The sequence below is a fragment of the Vigna umbellata genome, chromosome 1, assembly GCF_029865625.1.
Source record: "Vigna umbellata cultivar VRB3 chromosome 1, Vumbellata_1.0, whole genome shotgun sequence".
Taxonomy (NCBI): domain Eukaryota; kingdom Viridiplantae; phylum Streptophyta; class Magnoliopsida; order Fabales; family Fabaceae; genus Vigna; species Vigna umbellata.
The window spans coordinates 20,761,252-20,777,224 of NC_142165.1; the positions used below are offsets into that span (position 1 = coordinate 20,761,252).

General features: G+C 31.7%; 2 protein-coding genes across 2 annotated transcripts; both read left to right on the plus strand.

Annotated features, from left to right (window-relative positions):
- Positions 1–4,324: 4,324 nt before the first annotated feature.
- Positions 4,325–8,899, plus strand: LOC124845644 (initiation factor 4F subunit (DUF1350)). The gene is made up of 9 exons (XM_047322776.2): positions 4,325–4,755; positions 4,877–5,080; positions 5,548–5,605; positions 5,821–5,883; positions 6,743–6,818; positions 7,458–7,573; positions 7,883–7,972; positions 8,064–8,195; positions 8,597–8,899. The coding sequence occupies exons 1-9, from the start codon at positions 4,400–4,402 to the stop codon at positions 8,729–8,731; spliced, it is 1,230 nt and encodes a 409-aa protein (XP_047178732.1). The 5' UTR covers positions 4,325–4,399; the 3' UTR covers positions 8,732–8,899.
- A 5,023-nt stretch (positions 8,900–13,922) lies between these two features.
- Positions 13,923–15,582, plus strand: LOC124845566 (uncharacterized). The gene has a single exon (XM_088108957.1). It carries the CDS (start codon positions 14,103–14,105, stop codon positions 15,387–15,389), a length of 1,287 nt encoding a protein of 428 aa, XP_087965083.1. The 5' UTR covers positions 13,923–14,102; the 3' UTR covers positions 15,390–15,582.
- The last annotated feature ends 391 nt before the right edge of the window (positions 15,583–15,973 follow it).

Sequence of the window (15,973 nt, forward strand, 5' to 3'; positions counted from 1 at the left end):
GGGAAAGAAGTGATATTTGAAAAGGTACGATATGTACCAAGCCTGAAAACAAACCTGCTCAGTTTGGGGCAGCTGCTACAGAAAAGGTATGTGATGAAAATGGAGAACAATTGTCTCAGCATTTTCGACTAGAATAAGAAGATTATTGTGCAGGCTCAGCTGTCACATAATAGAACTTTTAGGGTGGTGATGAAGGTAGTAAAACACCAGTATTTTACTGCATTAGAAAATAAAGGAGAATGACTGTGACATCTTAGATTTGGGCACCTAAGTTTTATAGATTTATTCCAGTTAAGCCAAAAGAACATGGTGAATGACTTACCTAAGGTTAGCATACCAGAAACAATATGCAAAGAATGTATCTAGTGGAAGCCAACCAGGGCTGTTTCTAGAAGTTCCTACCCCAAAAGTCAGCAGAGAAACTACGGGTGATCTATTCAGGTGTTTGTGGTCCTATACAAATAGAAACACCTGGGAGTAGTAGGTATTTTGCTGTTGTTTATTGATGATTGGACTAGGAAGAGTTGGAGTCACTTGATTAGGAGAAAGGGTGAGGTGTTGAAAGACAATGTGGGAAGAAGATTAAGGTGTTGAGAACAGATGGAGGAGGAGATTATACCTCCACCGAGTTTAAAGATTTATGTGAAAAGGAGGGGATAGTACATGAAGTTACCCATCCCTATACACCACAACACAATGGGGCAACAAAAAGGAAAAACAGAACAATATTAAATATGGTTAGGTGTATGCTGAAGAGTAAAGGGCTGCCAAATTTCCTAAGGGGAAAGGTTGTGCTGACAGCCACCTGTATTCTAAATCTGTCTCCAACAAAGAGACTGGATGACATCACACCTAAAGAAGCTTGGATTGGGGTAAAACCAAATGTTAAACCTTTGAAGATATTTGGTTTTATATGTTATAAACATGTGTTAGATCAGTTGAGGAAAAAGTTAGATAATAAAGGGGTGTCTCTAATTCTAGTGGGATATAATGCTACTAGAGGATACAAGTTGTATGATCGTACATCAGGAACAACTTCTATTAGTAGGGATGTTATGGTTGATGAGGCTGGAGTATGGCAGTGTGAATCAACTAAGCAGGGAGTATCAACCATTGTCTTGGAAGATGAAACTGCAGTAGTTGAGTCAGATATGTGCAGAAGAGATGACAATATTAGAAGGTCATCAAGGGTTACTCAACTGCCATCACATTTGAGAGATTATGACCTGTCTTATGATGCTACAATTACATCAGAAGGTAATTTTATCCACTATACTTTAATAGCAAAAGTTGAACAAGTTGAATTTGATTAGGCTGTGAGAGATGAGAGGTGGTATAAGGCAATGCAGGAAGAGATTAACTCAATCGAGAAAAATCAGACATGGGAATTGGTTGATTTACCTTCTAACAAGAAGCCTATAACATTAAAGTGGATTTATAACTCAAAAATAAACCCACAAGGTGTTGTTGTAAGGCACAAAGTCAGGCTGGTTGCTAAAGGTTTTCTACAGAAGGCTGGAGTGGATTATGGGAAAGTTTTTGCACCTATAGCCAGGGTTGAGACAATCAAGTTAGTGGTGTCTTTGGCAACTAAGTTTCATTGGTCATTACATCAATTAGATGTGAAATTTGCTTTCCAAAATGGGAAACTTGAGGAGGAGGTATATGTTGTTCAACCACATGGGTTTGAAGTTAAAGGGCAGTAAGGCAAGGTTTACAGGCTGAGAAAGACTCTCTATGGGCTTAAACAGACCCCCAAGAGTCTGGAACTAGAGAATTGATGGGTTCATGAACAATATTGGGTTTGATAAATGTGTTTCAAAACACATGTTATATGTGCAGTGCTGCCAACACAATGACAAACCAGAAAAGCTAATTGTATGCCTGTATGTTGATGACCTATCAGTCACTGGAAGTAGTGAGGAGCTAATTTTGAATTTCAAGGTCCAAATGTTGAAGGAATTTGAAATGAGTGACTTGGAAAGACTTAGCTATTTTCTTGGGATTGAATTCACTAAGACTGAGTGTGGAATTGTGATGCATCAGTCCAGGTATGTTCTAGACCTATTGAAAAGGTTTGAAATGGTAAATTACAATGCTGCTAACACCCCAACAAAAGTAGGATTAAGGCTGGAAAAGAAGCCAGAGGAGGAACCTGTAGATCCTACAACTTATAGGAGAATGGTTGGGAGCTTAAGGTACCTCTGTAACACTAGACTAGACTTGAGTTACAGTGTTGGAGTGATAAGCAGGTACACGAAATGTCCTAGAATATCACATTTAAATGCAGCTAAACATATTCTAAGGTATTTGAAGGGTACACACTCCTATGGGATATTTCTAGGAAGACGAAAGGCTGGAAAAGAAGTTCAAATCACTTCTTATTCTGATGCAGATTGATGTGGTGATAAAGTGGATAGAAGAAGTACTGTAGGGTACATTTTCTTTATTGAAGGGTCTCCTATTTCATAGAGCTTAAGAAAAGAGCGAGTGGTTGCTCTATCATCCTGTGAGGCAGAGTACATAGCTACCTATGAAGCTATGTGTCAGGCAGCTTGGTTGGGTTCTTTGATCGAAGGATTGAAGGTGGAGCTAACTGCAAGAGTCAGACTGCTTGTGAACAACAAGTCAGCCATAGATCTTGCCAAACATCCCACATCGCATGGGAGGAGTAAACATATCGAGACCAGGTTCCACTACATCAGGAAACAAGTCAACAACGAGAAGCTTGAAGTGGTACACTACAGATCCGAAGATCAACTTGCATATATACTCACAAAAGAACTTAAAGGTAAGCGCTTTCTATCACTCAGAAAGCATATCGAAGTCGTAAGAGCATAGATCGGTGAAGATCGCTCGAAAAGGTGTTCGAAAACCTAGGGTTTTTTATCGGGGAGAAGAGGCTTGCTCAGAAAAGGGGTCTTTCCTGGTTTTAATCGGTGAAAAACATTCATGTACTCAAAGAAAATGTTTTTTTTTCCAGTTTCAATCGGTGAAAAACGTTTAGATCGAAGAAGGAAGGAGTTTCACCGATTCAATCGGTGAAAGGAAATGTTTTATCTTCAAAAAAAGAGTTTTTGTTGAGATTAGGGTTTTTTGTTTAGGAGGAGTGTTTTTGTAAATAGAAAAACCAGATTCAGTTACTGTATTTTCATCTATAAGAGCTGTAAATCATACATATCAATATACAGAAAATCATTCAGTACCTTGTGTGTTGTTTGCCTTCCATTATTCTCTCTGTCTTTGCTTTCATCATCTTCATCTCAATTTTGCAGTGTGAAAGGAATGTTTCGTTTTCTCTCTAGAACCCTAAGTCGAGAGACTTCCTTTTTTCTCTGCCTTCTCTCTAAACCCCTCTGTTGCGTTTTATTTCTTTCTCTCTCAACACTTAATACATAATCCTGAAATGACTTCAAAAATCATGTTATGAATTACATAGTCTTAGAACCAATTTTTAATTTCAAAATATATAATTTGAAACACAATTTTAATTTCTCTTGATAGTGATTATTTTTACTTTTAGATCATACAATTTAAATCTTATCTGAAATTCATAGAATTCTAACTTAAAAACTTATTTAGGTGAGAATTAGTGACCTTCAAATTAAATAATCTACCTCTTAACACCTTCAAATTCATATAATGTGCCACAGTCTACCTCTTAACACCTTCACCTCCTTTGTGAGCTATCCACACCAAACTCTTTAAAAAAACCATGAATGGCATGCTTGCTTCATTGTCATATAATAAAAGAAGAGTAATGTAGGTATTTTAAATTTTATGTTAGCGGAAATAAAATTTATGGGAGTGCAAAAAGAAACATAATAAGTCAGGTCATAATAACTCATTGGTCCGACAAAAAATGTAACCAGCCTTTTACTTTTTCCTGTTACACATTTTCTTTTTGCACTTCTTCAATTACGGTGTATTACCCAACTAACTTTTAAAATCTTCTACTTTTCAAATAATCTAAAAGAAACACTTTTAGATTATGTATTCTGAAAAAAAAAATCTAAAATTTGTTGGAACATATAATTCAAATTTTTATATATTGTTAATAACACTTTTTTCAATAACTGCAAGAACGTTAAACACATCTTTGTTATTAAATAGCAAAAACGGGGTGATGAAAGAAAAAACAGCTGGTTGGAAAAGTAAAATAAATGTTTCAGCAACAACAGGGAGAGATATCAAAATCGTGGCGAAATCTTCTCAACATATGTGCCAAACCTCACCAATCCAATAAATTTAAAATTACTCTGAGCAACCAATGACACAAAATTTGTACAAATAATAGTGATAATAATAATAATAATAATAATTTTAGAACCTTATTTTCCAGTGCACTTTGTGGTTTGGAGAGAAGTCTTTCCCATATTCAATTGCTATCTAACAGTTAATGGAAATGGCTTCCTCATCCTTCATCTTAGGTACAGATTTGAAATGCGTACTCTCTTATAGGAACACTAAAACCATGTCTGGGTTTGGTGCACTGAGACACACTAACCCAAATGGTTTGTTCAGCAAATTTTTCCCCTTTCACACTCTATCCACTAGAATGGTAGCAAGGACTACAAATATGGTTTCTGATGTTTATGTTGGTGGAAACACAAGTAGCAGAGTCAATAGCAAGATGTACACCAAGTTGGACTCTTGTCTGGTGATACCACCTACACCGAATCGTGCCAAGCCTCGAGCTATAATCAAATTCCTGGGTGGTGCCTTCATTGGGGCTGTTCCTGAAGTTACTTACGGGTATTTTTTTTGTTACCCTTTTGTTTTTTCAATGCAAAGTTTGAGTCTTTATCATTGAAAGCTGGTTTTCTCATGTGGGTGGTGATATAGATGGTCTGATGAGCTTTTGGTGATATTGCAGGTACCTGATAGAGTTTTTGGCAAAGGAGGGTTTTTTGGTGGTGGTGGTGCCTTATAATGTGACATTTGACCATTCTCAAGCTGCTAAGCAAGTATATGAGAGGTTCCAAGCTTGTTTGAGTACTATCCTGACATCTGGGTTGCCTCAAGCCAATCTGTCTCCTGCTCAGCTTAAAGACCTTCCTCTTTTCTCTGTTGGCCATAGGTTGTTGGATTGTTTAGTGTTTTAATACTACAGTTTTCCTTTATAAACAAAATAATCAGTGCATTTTTTTTGTCTTAATTATAAGAAACACACAGTACCCATTCTTGAGATGTATTAATAGTTAAATTCTTTATTACCTTATTTGTTGTAAAGTTTACTAATGATACACTCGTGAATGTATTTATTGAACTGTTAATAATACAAGCCACACTCATGTGAGAAAATTATTTATTTTGAGCAATGTCACTAGATATAATTACCACTTAAACCATTTAATCCTATGAGCATTTTTGGAATAACATTTAAAATTATGATATTGTTAAGTAGAGAAAAGACAACCTAACTATTCATTTTGGTTAGTCTTAGTGATTAGTTATTTGTTTCTTATATTATATGGGGGGAATGATCTTTCTTACTATAATGAATGTCACGAAAGTAATATATTTCTTGTTTTTTGAAATCTGTAGCAATGGTGCACTTCTTCAACTACTCATAGGCAGCTTATTTTCAGAGAATATACCCAAGGTCTGGTTATTTTTCTTACTGCTGCAGCAAAAGACTGTATTTATACATGCACAAAATGATTTTGATACTATTTTAACTAATAGTGTACAAATTAAATTATTATAACACAGTTTTAGTTTGTGGAGGCATTATGTGGATTATGAAGTTTCATTACTTAAATATAACTTAGAGCAATTCAAGTAGTGTGACGAAAATGTATATATTTCTTGTGGAAGGCTAATGCTGTAATCTCATACAACAACAGGCCAGCAACTGAGGCAGTCCCAAACTTTGAACAGGTATTGACACTCATACTTGATGCAATCTATTACATCATTTATTCAAGAGTCTTTATAGGCTATTAATTTAATCTAATGTCTGTTTCTTCATTCTTGTGGTTATAATAAAGAAATATTTTTCTAAAAGCTGTGTTAAGTGTTTACCTTCCAACTAGAACTTTTGTTATGAAATTTAGAATTAAGTTTGATGGAGGATGCGCAAATTTTGAAGGATATATACACTGCTAATATGTTTTTTTGGAGAAATATTCGCTGTCTTGGCAGGATTCTTTGATATGTTTTGTATTTCACCTGGAGGATTTGTACCAAATGATTAAGGTTATGATAAAAACAAAAATGCTGGTTATGGATATGTTTGAAAGTAGAAACACACCTGAACCAGCTTAATATTCTTGTTCTGTTTCTATGCATTCTGCATAGCTGCAAAATAATTCTATAAATCTGTCTAATTAGATGGGAAGCAAATAAGTATAGGAGTACTTCCGTTTCCTTTTCTGATCACATTTGAAATAACAGGCTAGTAAGCTAAAGAAAACTAACATTTATACATATTGAGATAAGAATTATTGGCATACCATCAACGTACTGGCATTCGAAGATAAATTTAATCTGTCTATAACAGAAATGAAGATGCTCATGGAGGTGTTTGTTTCTCTCCTTATTCATATAATCCAGTATGGCATCAGAACCACTGAAATCAACATTGTTCATGAAATAATTTCGTATGTCCTTACAGAGATAAGATGCTCTTCAAAGGGGATAATAATATTTATATTCGTACTGAATTTCAGCTGATAGAGCATTTTTATAAGTTGTTCATCTCCATTGTGCTCTAAAACTTTGCAGTGCTGCCCTGCAGTTGGGTCCTGCAGTCAGCCAAATGATGCCAGTGATGGAGGCAGCTCCTTTTTATTCAATAGCTAGAAATGCATCAGGTATCTCCTCAGCTCGCTTCTGATGGTTTTGCTTTTGCATCAGCGTTTTGTGAAGCTGTAGATAATCTTACTCTTCCAATTGTCCAAAAATGACAGCATTACCATCATTACCTTCTTTGTTATATGTTACTGTCTAAGATTCTACGTATTCATTACATAATTCAATCTTACAAAACCGGTTAAGGACTATTCAAACTTTATAAAGCTTGTTTAAGTCATGTTTCTAGTTTATGTGAAATTAAACTATCATCCTCTAGGCTACCATTGAGTCCCCAAAGAGGTTGTATATAAGGTGGTCTAGGGGCATGACTGCAATTAAAGAGACTTTTCCAACAAGATGCAATGGGAGGGTTGTGTAGAATGATCCTCCTCAACACTTGCTTTGCTTTACTAGAAGTGAGGTGATTGAATAAGTAGAGAATTTTGAAAGTTAGATATGATGTAGTAACTTTTCTCTAAATCAAAGGGTCTTGGTCTAAAACCAAAATTGTTGTTGGCCCTCAAATAATATAACTCTGCCGTTACAATTGTTGCCCTACCACCTCAACACTCAGTTGTAATCCTTGGTGTGTTTAAAAATTAACTATATTAATTTTTTGTATCTATGATGATAATGCATGTCATCTGCAATCTATATAGGAGATGCATTGAAGATGGTGTTGGATGCTGTTAGATCAACTCTACCAGAATCTGAGCAGGAAAGACTGAATTCCTTAACTAAATTTGTTGATCAGTTGCCATCAGTAATGAATGAGGTACTTGTTAACTGTTGATTGATGATTATTTTATGCCATTTATTTCACTTACGTATGTGTTAATGGGAACACCTTGTAGGTGAAGCTTTTTTGTTGATTCCCATGTCTCCTGTTATTGTTTATGTACCAACCACACATCCTGCATAATCTTTTTCCTTGTTAATTTTTCATGTATTGGATGCATATATAATTTCTAAGGCAATGGATGAACTTTGTGATCATTGACTTTTAATAATGCTTAAATCTTAATTAACATGTTAATGAGTGCATATGTGTATATTTCTTGATGCATATATATCTCTCTGTCAGGTTTCGCAAGGAGTATCAGAGTTCAAGCCAACACCATCAGAAAACCGTGATTGCTTTAAATGTTCATACAATGTTGAAAACACACTATTGGTTTGTCCAATGCTGTATGCCTTATAACTTGTTCTTGAAAGATGGGTGGCATTGGTAAAATGTGTCTGATATTGTTTATCTGCCTCTCTAGGTGAAGTTCAATGTCGACGCAATTGATGAGACAGATATTCTTGAAAAAACACTAAAGCCTCGTGTGGAGTCATTGGGAGGGACATTAGAGAAAGTGACATTAAGTGGTAACCACATCACACCATGCATTCAGGTCAAACTTCTTTGCATCCTCCTTTTGTACCATACTTCTGTTCATCACAGTAAAGTATTCCTCTTTGCTGGAATACGCTTTCTTGAATTATCATGGCAGTGAAGTGACTCTGTTCACAAGCAAATTGCATTATATGGAATATAGTTTAACCATTCTAAAATCATTGCAGGAATAGCAGATTTTCTAATTAAGGATCAATTGGGACCTTTCTTTTTCTCAAACACTTTTAAGTGAGAAAACTAGGAAAATGAAATGAATTTTTTTATCAGTATTTAAGCCTAATTCATTCTTACTGGTTTGTAAAATATAGATTATTTCACTCATATACTTTATATACTGTAAATTGATTTTATATTTAATCGGTAAGTTATCTAAGATTTGATTTTTGATTGGGAGATCAGGAAGTGAAGTGGGAAGTGGGTAAATTGTATACTCCTGCAGATGCTGTTGCTCAAGGGCTTGCATCTCTTTCTTTGAATGATACCAAGATCCTTGCCAGAACTATTAGTGACTGGTTCAGACGCTATGAGGCTTGAAGTGAAAGGGTACACAATGCAAATATAATAATTTAATTTTATAATTTTTGCTATAAGCATCATTATGGTCTATGTTTTGGAATTTTTAACCTATGAAGTGTATATAATTTGTATGTTAAGATAAATGTTGGTAGTTTATATCATTTATTAGATTCATGTTTGTTTGCATATGCTTTTTTTAGAATTAAGATGTATCAAAACTTCACTTTTCTATGATTATAAAAAATAATAGTACTATTATTATTATTGTTATTATTATAATTATGAAATGAAATATAAATAGTTTTTATAACTTTATTGTAAACAGTTTTTATTTATTTTATTGATAGTTTAATAACTAAAAAAAGGTTAAATTTAAAAGAATTGTCAAAATGAAAGAAAAAAAAACTAAAAATGATAAAATAATCATTTTAATTTTAAAAAAAATTATTTAAAGAATGAATTTGGAAAACAAATACGAACACTCACAATTTTCTTTATATATATGGATAGATGAATTGGTTATTGCCCATGCATTAAGTAACTTCTCGGACATATATATAATGTGGTTACTTTATTTTTACAAGATTTATTTTTTAGATAAAATTATATTATTAAAATTTAAATAGTGAATCATTTGCTTAAAATACATAATTTGTTAAATTAATGTGGATAAGTCAATTTTAATTTACTGAATAAATATTTTTTTTCTTATTTAATGGAGAAGATTGTCCAAACATAGTATACACTTGAACAAGGACAAAAACAATATATACTATCGAAAAACCCACATAAATTAGTGCCCATATAAGTAAAATGTCTAGAAAATTCTTATGTGCAAGGTTAACTAATGGGCTAGTATTCTTTTAGAGTAAACATTTCTTTTCAAAATGAAATTCAAGAAAACATTTACTAAAAAATCTTTATACACATGATTTTTTCCCCAAATTCACAACATAATCTAATTTAAATTATTAACATTGGTAACATGACTCAACATAACTTAATTAGAAACCTCAGTATTACAAAAAACAACCTACACTTATACTAGGAGAAGAATCAGAAGCTTAACCATTGATATTATTTTCAATTTTTAAAGTAAAATGTAATTCATGATTAAATAACGGTACTTTTATATTTAGCTTATTAACAAATAAATATATTTATATTTATGTTTTCACTTATTGTATCGCGATAAAAATATACCTTAGTATATTCAATAATCGATATAGTGTGATACTAAATTAGCAAAGGAAACAAATGCTTTTTACCTAGATAAATTTATCGTGTTCACAATATTAATAGATTTGAAAGATAAACAGTTAATCGATATAAACTCTTTGAAACATTTACAGTAATAAAAAACTAATTTTTTCATGAATGAAAATTTAAAGAGAATTTCTCAAGTGCAAATTTCCTTTCCACCTTTCCAACTTTGATAGACGACTAAGGTGTTTACCAAAATAAAATTTAATATTAAGATTGCATTTTAGGCCACAAACATTAAAGTTTCACTAAGGATATATTATACATTTTGGATACACATATTCAAATAAAATTAAAAAAAATTAAAATGACATTATTTGAAATAGAAAATTTATTGTAGTGTATTTATTAGTATGTTATCTTAAAATTAATCTGGATTGTAATCATCAAAATTAATAACAATCAAATTGATACCTTAATATATATTCTTTAAAGACTGTGTAAGTCATGTTTATGATCAAAGAAATGAATACAATGATGTAAATTTTGTATTAGTTTATACATAACAGACACAACATTGATCATACAAATCACAAAAGCATAAACAAAATCATTGTTTGGTTTGAACTAAAAATCATGATATTTTACATTTCTGAGGTAATTTTTTAATAAACTCACAAAAATATAAATAAATTATATTTTCAGAAAATGAAACTTTAAAAATATTATATATTTATGATTTAATTTTTTTACTGAAACTTTCTTTAATTTCAATTGGTTAAACCCACTCTAATAATGAGTCTAACTTACTTTTAAGAATGATTTGTTTGGAATTAATCCATGGATCAATGCTGCATTTGACACATCTACTACAATTATCTTTTTAAATAATTATGTTATAGTAATCCCCCCTCATAGTTTTTGGTGTGTACTACTAAACCAGAATTGAAATAAATACTTAAAATTCACCCATTATATATTGAAGTTAAAAATATATTAGCTACGAAATTAGAAAGATTTAGAGTTATAATTAGTAAAGTTAATATAATGTAATTGGAATTGTGGAAAGTTACATGCATAATGTATGATCGATGCAGTCACTGTTTAGAAAATTTTGCTTTTAAGAGTCTGCAGAACTCTAAAGTGGTAGGTACAGTAGTAGACTTGTTGCAGTTGGAATACACTGTCATTAAGGAGTTATTAGCTTTAAATAACACCAATATATAACAAATGCTTGTTTATAAATTGAATAACACTATTTTAAACTGTAAAAAATAATTGTATTGATGCTTCAGTTTTGTTTATAAAATAAAAGTAAATTAAGTCAAATTTATAAGGAAGACATGTTGCGGATTTCAAGCATTATTAACCAGAATGTTTTTAAACTGATACAAAGTTTAAGAATTCACTAATTTTGCATAAAAAACAAATAAGATTGGAATCAAAGCCTGAATACTCAAAACTGTGGGCAGAAGAAATTAGTATTTTCTTCGTTTACCCGAGAAGAAGACAATAATACAATAGTTACAATGGAAAATATATTACATCGATATAAACAATGGATTCGGTCATGCATGGACCAACTTAGATAAAAATCTCAGGTTTTCTTCTGATCTTTTACAATGAAGACAGAAAAAAAAGATAGAATCACCACCATCTGTCAAAAGGTTGCCATGCATTTGCAAAAAAAAAACTAGGAAAATGAGCTTGAAATAAGTGAACCTAAAGAAAACTCGTAAGTCTCAACAATTAATAGAATGAAACCAAACGAGTCTGAGTCGTGTAAGAATTGTATATTTAATTCCCACTTTTTGGAATTTTGTGACCTTCATATTTGGTCCAGCTTATTCTGCCATTGTTGGGGTGATTTGGTTTTTGCTTAAAGTTCAAAAAACACACTGCCCTCAATTATGTGCTACAAACAATTAACTCTCATTTTCATGCATGTGTATACTAACCATATTGTAAACACCAATACACAAATTTATCTATGTTGATGTAATAAAAGAGAAAAAGAAAGGTATATTATAATTGCATGCATTTCATGAATGTTTCTGTAAAAGGTAAGAGAAGATTTTAAGATGAAAAGTTGTGAAGTGATGGAAAGTATGTGAGTGTTGCATGTATGAAATTTGTTGAGAAACATTTTTGCAGTGAATGCCCACTTTCTTTTACTTGCCTCTATGAAAGGTAGCAATATTCTGAGCAAGATTAGGACCCTTTGACATGAGAAAAGTTGGTAGTGATGATGACAGATTAAAATAATTAAACAAAATTGGTCCCCTCAAGTAGGTTATCAATCTTATATTAAATATTAAAACAAATATTAATTAACACCGTTTAACTAATATCAATATTAAAGAATCGAAATTTATAATTTATAGTAAGGTGAATGAAGCATAGAATCAAAATAAGTCAACCCATGTCACCATAAATACTGTCATTCAAGGATCAAAGAGAAATCTGCAACGTCTCTGAGGATGGACAGGGAAATGCTGTGAAAATAAATGGTGGAAGTTCTGGTTTTTCCATGCATGAATCTATGTATTATAAGCAGTAGTGGTTTTTCTATTTTATTTATTTATTCTTCTATTTTCATTTTTTTTTTCAATTTTATCTCAGTGCTGCATTTTACTATATTTTAAATGTTAAGTTTTATTATTATAAAAGTATGTAGAACTTAAGAAATATAAGTCAGTGTTTGGAAATTAGATGCTAAGTTTTATTATTTTTGTATTTTTTATAATATCACTCATCCTAATTACTATATGACATTTATAGGCTACAACGTAATTTTAATATTTCTATTTGTTTCGATTCATATTTTTGGTCTCTATTTTAAAGTATAGACATTTAGTTACCAATTTATAAAATTACTATTTTACTTTAATTATTTAAATCAAGATTATGCCATGTTTCAATAATTTATCCATAAAGTAAACAAAAATTAAAGTTAGTTTCTCATAAAGATAAAATTATTTTATATTCAATTCAATTCAAGTTATAGAATTATATACTTTCTTTAATTTTTTATTTATAATTTACGTATAAAATAATATTTTAGTTTATGAATATTTTGTTATTGATTGAAAAATTCGTCCAGTACTAAACTTTTAATGTTAACTTACACATAATATTAGGACCTATATTCTTTTACCATCTTAATATCACATTAATCGAAATAAGTAATTATTTGTAGGTTTTTTTATACGATATGAAAACTTCAATAATTATGAATAAAATATTATTTGTGTCTATATTTCAAAAAAATGTTTGTTTATCTGTTAAGGTAATAATGAATATTTTAATTGAAACACTATTTATTAAATATTGAATAACTGAATATTTTTTTATTTAAAAATAAGAAGACGAAAGTTACGAATTATGTAAATGGTGAAAAGCTATATTTTACTTTTTTTTGTGTGTGTGTATTTTTTAAATGAATTTATTATATTGAATTTGTGTAAGAACGTGTTATCTCGAAATTTTTGCACGAATCAGAAACTGAATTATCGGAAAGTACACTTTCGAATCTTCACTCATGTGTATGGTGAAATAGTACGTTTTCACAAAATTATTAATAAAGGACAATGTGTGTTTGAATAGCTACGTATGCCATCAGTCTAAGTAATCCATACAAAATATAAGATTTTAAAAGTCATTGCAATTTCCGTCACTATAGTATCCTCCGTTGCTCCATTCATATATATATATCTCTTCTCATTTTATACAAAACAAATATACGAGAAATAAAACTGATGAAAATACAAAAATAAATAACATAAATAAAAATAAATAATAAAAGAGTAACAACCATAAAGTATTTTGCCAAAATAAAAAAATGTCTAAAAAATAACATAAAAGCTCTACGTTGTCCAACCCTTTATAGTAATATTTGAAAACTTGAAGGAGATTTAGGACATTTCTACTTTACTATCAACTTATATATCAAGGACTATGTATCTATTATTGGAGAAAATCCATGATTCCACCAACCTATCCTCCCCTTTCTAAAATCTATTCACACCCAAGTTCATACAAAACACTATAGAAGTAAGGTACATAGTTTCTAAAGCAATAAAACAAAATAGAAATTCAACAAGACCCTCCTCCTCCTCTTTCACTCCCTCCTCTATCTCCATCTCTTCCTCCTCAACTCTCTTTTTCTTACAACCTACTGAAAAAAATGGACAACTCAAAACAAACACACACCACCATGAGCACTAAAGCTCCAAGTTGTGCTGATGCTGAGGGTCATGTTTCTGCAAATCAAAATTTTGGACAACATAGACAACAACAACAACTGGGGAAACAAGTTAGAAGAAGGCTTACTAACAGACCTTATCAAGAAAGGCTAATGAATATGGCAGAGGCAAGGAAGGAGATTGCCACTGCCTTGAAATACCATAGGGCTACTACGAAACTGGCTACTGAGCATCAACGACAACTGCAACACCATCATCAACAACATCAATCGTTGTTCTTTCAACTTCCCTTTTATTCAAGGTTTAGCCCAGATGGAAGATTCAAGGCTAGGAGAAGGCCTATGATGTATCCACCAATCTCAAACAAAATATCACAATACTTAAATGATTTTTCATTCTCCTTGTCCTTCCCACCCCTTCCTTCTCTTCCTCTTCATTCCCCTCCTCTTCATCTTCCTCTTCCTCCTCCTTCATCTCCAATTCAAAATTTTTATCCCCACACCTTAACTTCCCCATTTTCTCCTCCACCCCTTAAGCCAGAACCTCCCAATTTCACACTTCCAAGTCAGACATTGGGTTTCAACAGTTTAGAACCTACCCTTTTGCTTAATAACAACACCTTTGATCCTCCCTTTTATCTTGAAAATAACACTTTAGATCCTTCCCTTTTGCTTGATAATAACACTTCAAATACTAGCTTTTTGCTTGATAACAACAACACTTTAGATCCTACCCTTTTGTTTGATAACAATATTTTAGATGATACCCATGTGCTTAATAATAACATTTTAGATGGTACCCCCGTGCTTAATAACAATATTTTAGATGGTACCCCTGTGTTTAACTACAACAACAATTTGGAACCTATCCCTTTGTCTAGCAACAATGTCTCATCATTATGCTCTTACTCAACTCCAACATTAACTTCTCCTCCATTTCTAACTCAACAAGATGTTCCTTTAATTAGAATATCGCAGTCACAAGGAGAAATGGTTTCCACAACGATGAATATCATTGAATCTAGTACTACAAATCAAGCTAGTGGAAGCATGCATGTAAGCATGGATGAAGAGGGCATGAAAGAGATCAGAGCATTGGGACAACAACATCAGATGGAATGGGATGACACTACGAGTATGATCACTTCAGCTCGGTGGTACGATTACTTGCAACAAATGGAAAATAGTGCAACCGCAGTCAACAATGGAGATGATACATGTCATGGGATCTTTGATGATCAACTTGAATTTCCTATATGGAAAAATTAATGCTTGTTAAGACAAGTTTACAACATTGGGCTCCGTGAATTTAGTCAAAATGTCACTTTACTTTGGTAAGTTTTATATAACAAGTTTCGTTGTTTCTGAAATAGAAATGTTTTTATGAGTAGAAAAAGTCAATAAAGATCAAAAGTGAACTCATACTATCAATGACATTGTCATTGAATTAGTTTGTGGACAATTATCATAGGGAGAAAAACTTTGCTATGTCTCCGAGATGGATAGAAAAAAAATATGCAGTACTAAAAACTAGTAGAAGTACTTGCAAAGTTTTCCTTTTACGTGTGTGAGGTTGCATTTTTAGTTATTGTTATAAAGATATTATATAACATGCATATTAATTTATTTTGTTTCAGCACGTTGTTTTTATATTTCAAAAAAATAAAACTTTAAAAATATTATATATTTATGATTTAGTTTTTTTACTGAAACATTATTTTATTTTTAATTGGTTAAACCCATTTTAATAATGAATTTAACTTATTTTTAAGAATGTTTTGTTTGGAATTAATCCATGGATCAATGCTACATTTCATACATCTACCTCAACTATTTTCTTAAATAATTATGTG

Excerpts from the sequence above, each read along its gene's own strand:
- LOC124845644 (XM_047322776.2), top strand. The coding sequence starts at position 4,400 with ATGGAAATGGCTTCCTCATCCTTCATCTTAGGTACAGATTTGAAATGC. Across the intron at positions 5,606-5,820 it reads TTTCAGAGAATATACCCAAG|GCTAATGCTGTAATCTCATA; the intron begins GTCTGGTTATTT and ends TTCTTGTGGAAG. Across the intron at positions 7,973-8,063 it reads ATGTTGAAAACACACTATTG|GTGAAGTTCAATGTCGACGC; the intron begins GTTTGTCCAATG and ends CTGCCTCTCTAG.
- LOC124845566 (XM_088108957.1), top strand. The coding sequence starts at position 14,103 with ATGGACAACTCAAAACAAACACACACCACCATGAGCACTAAAGCTCCA.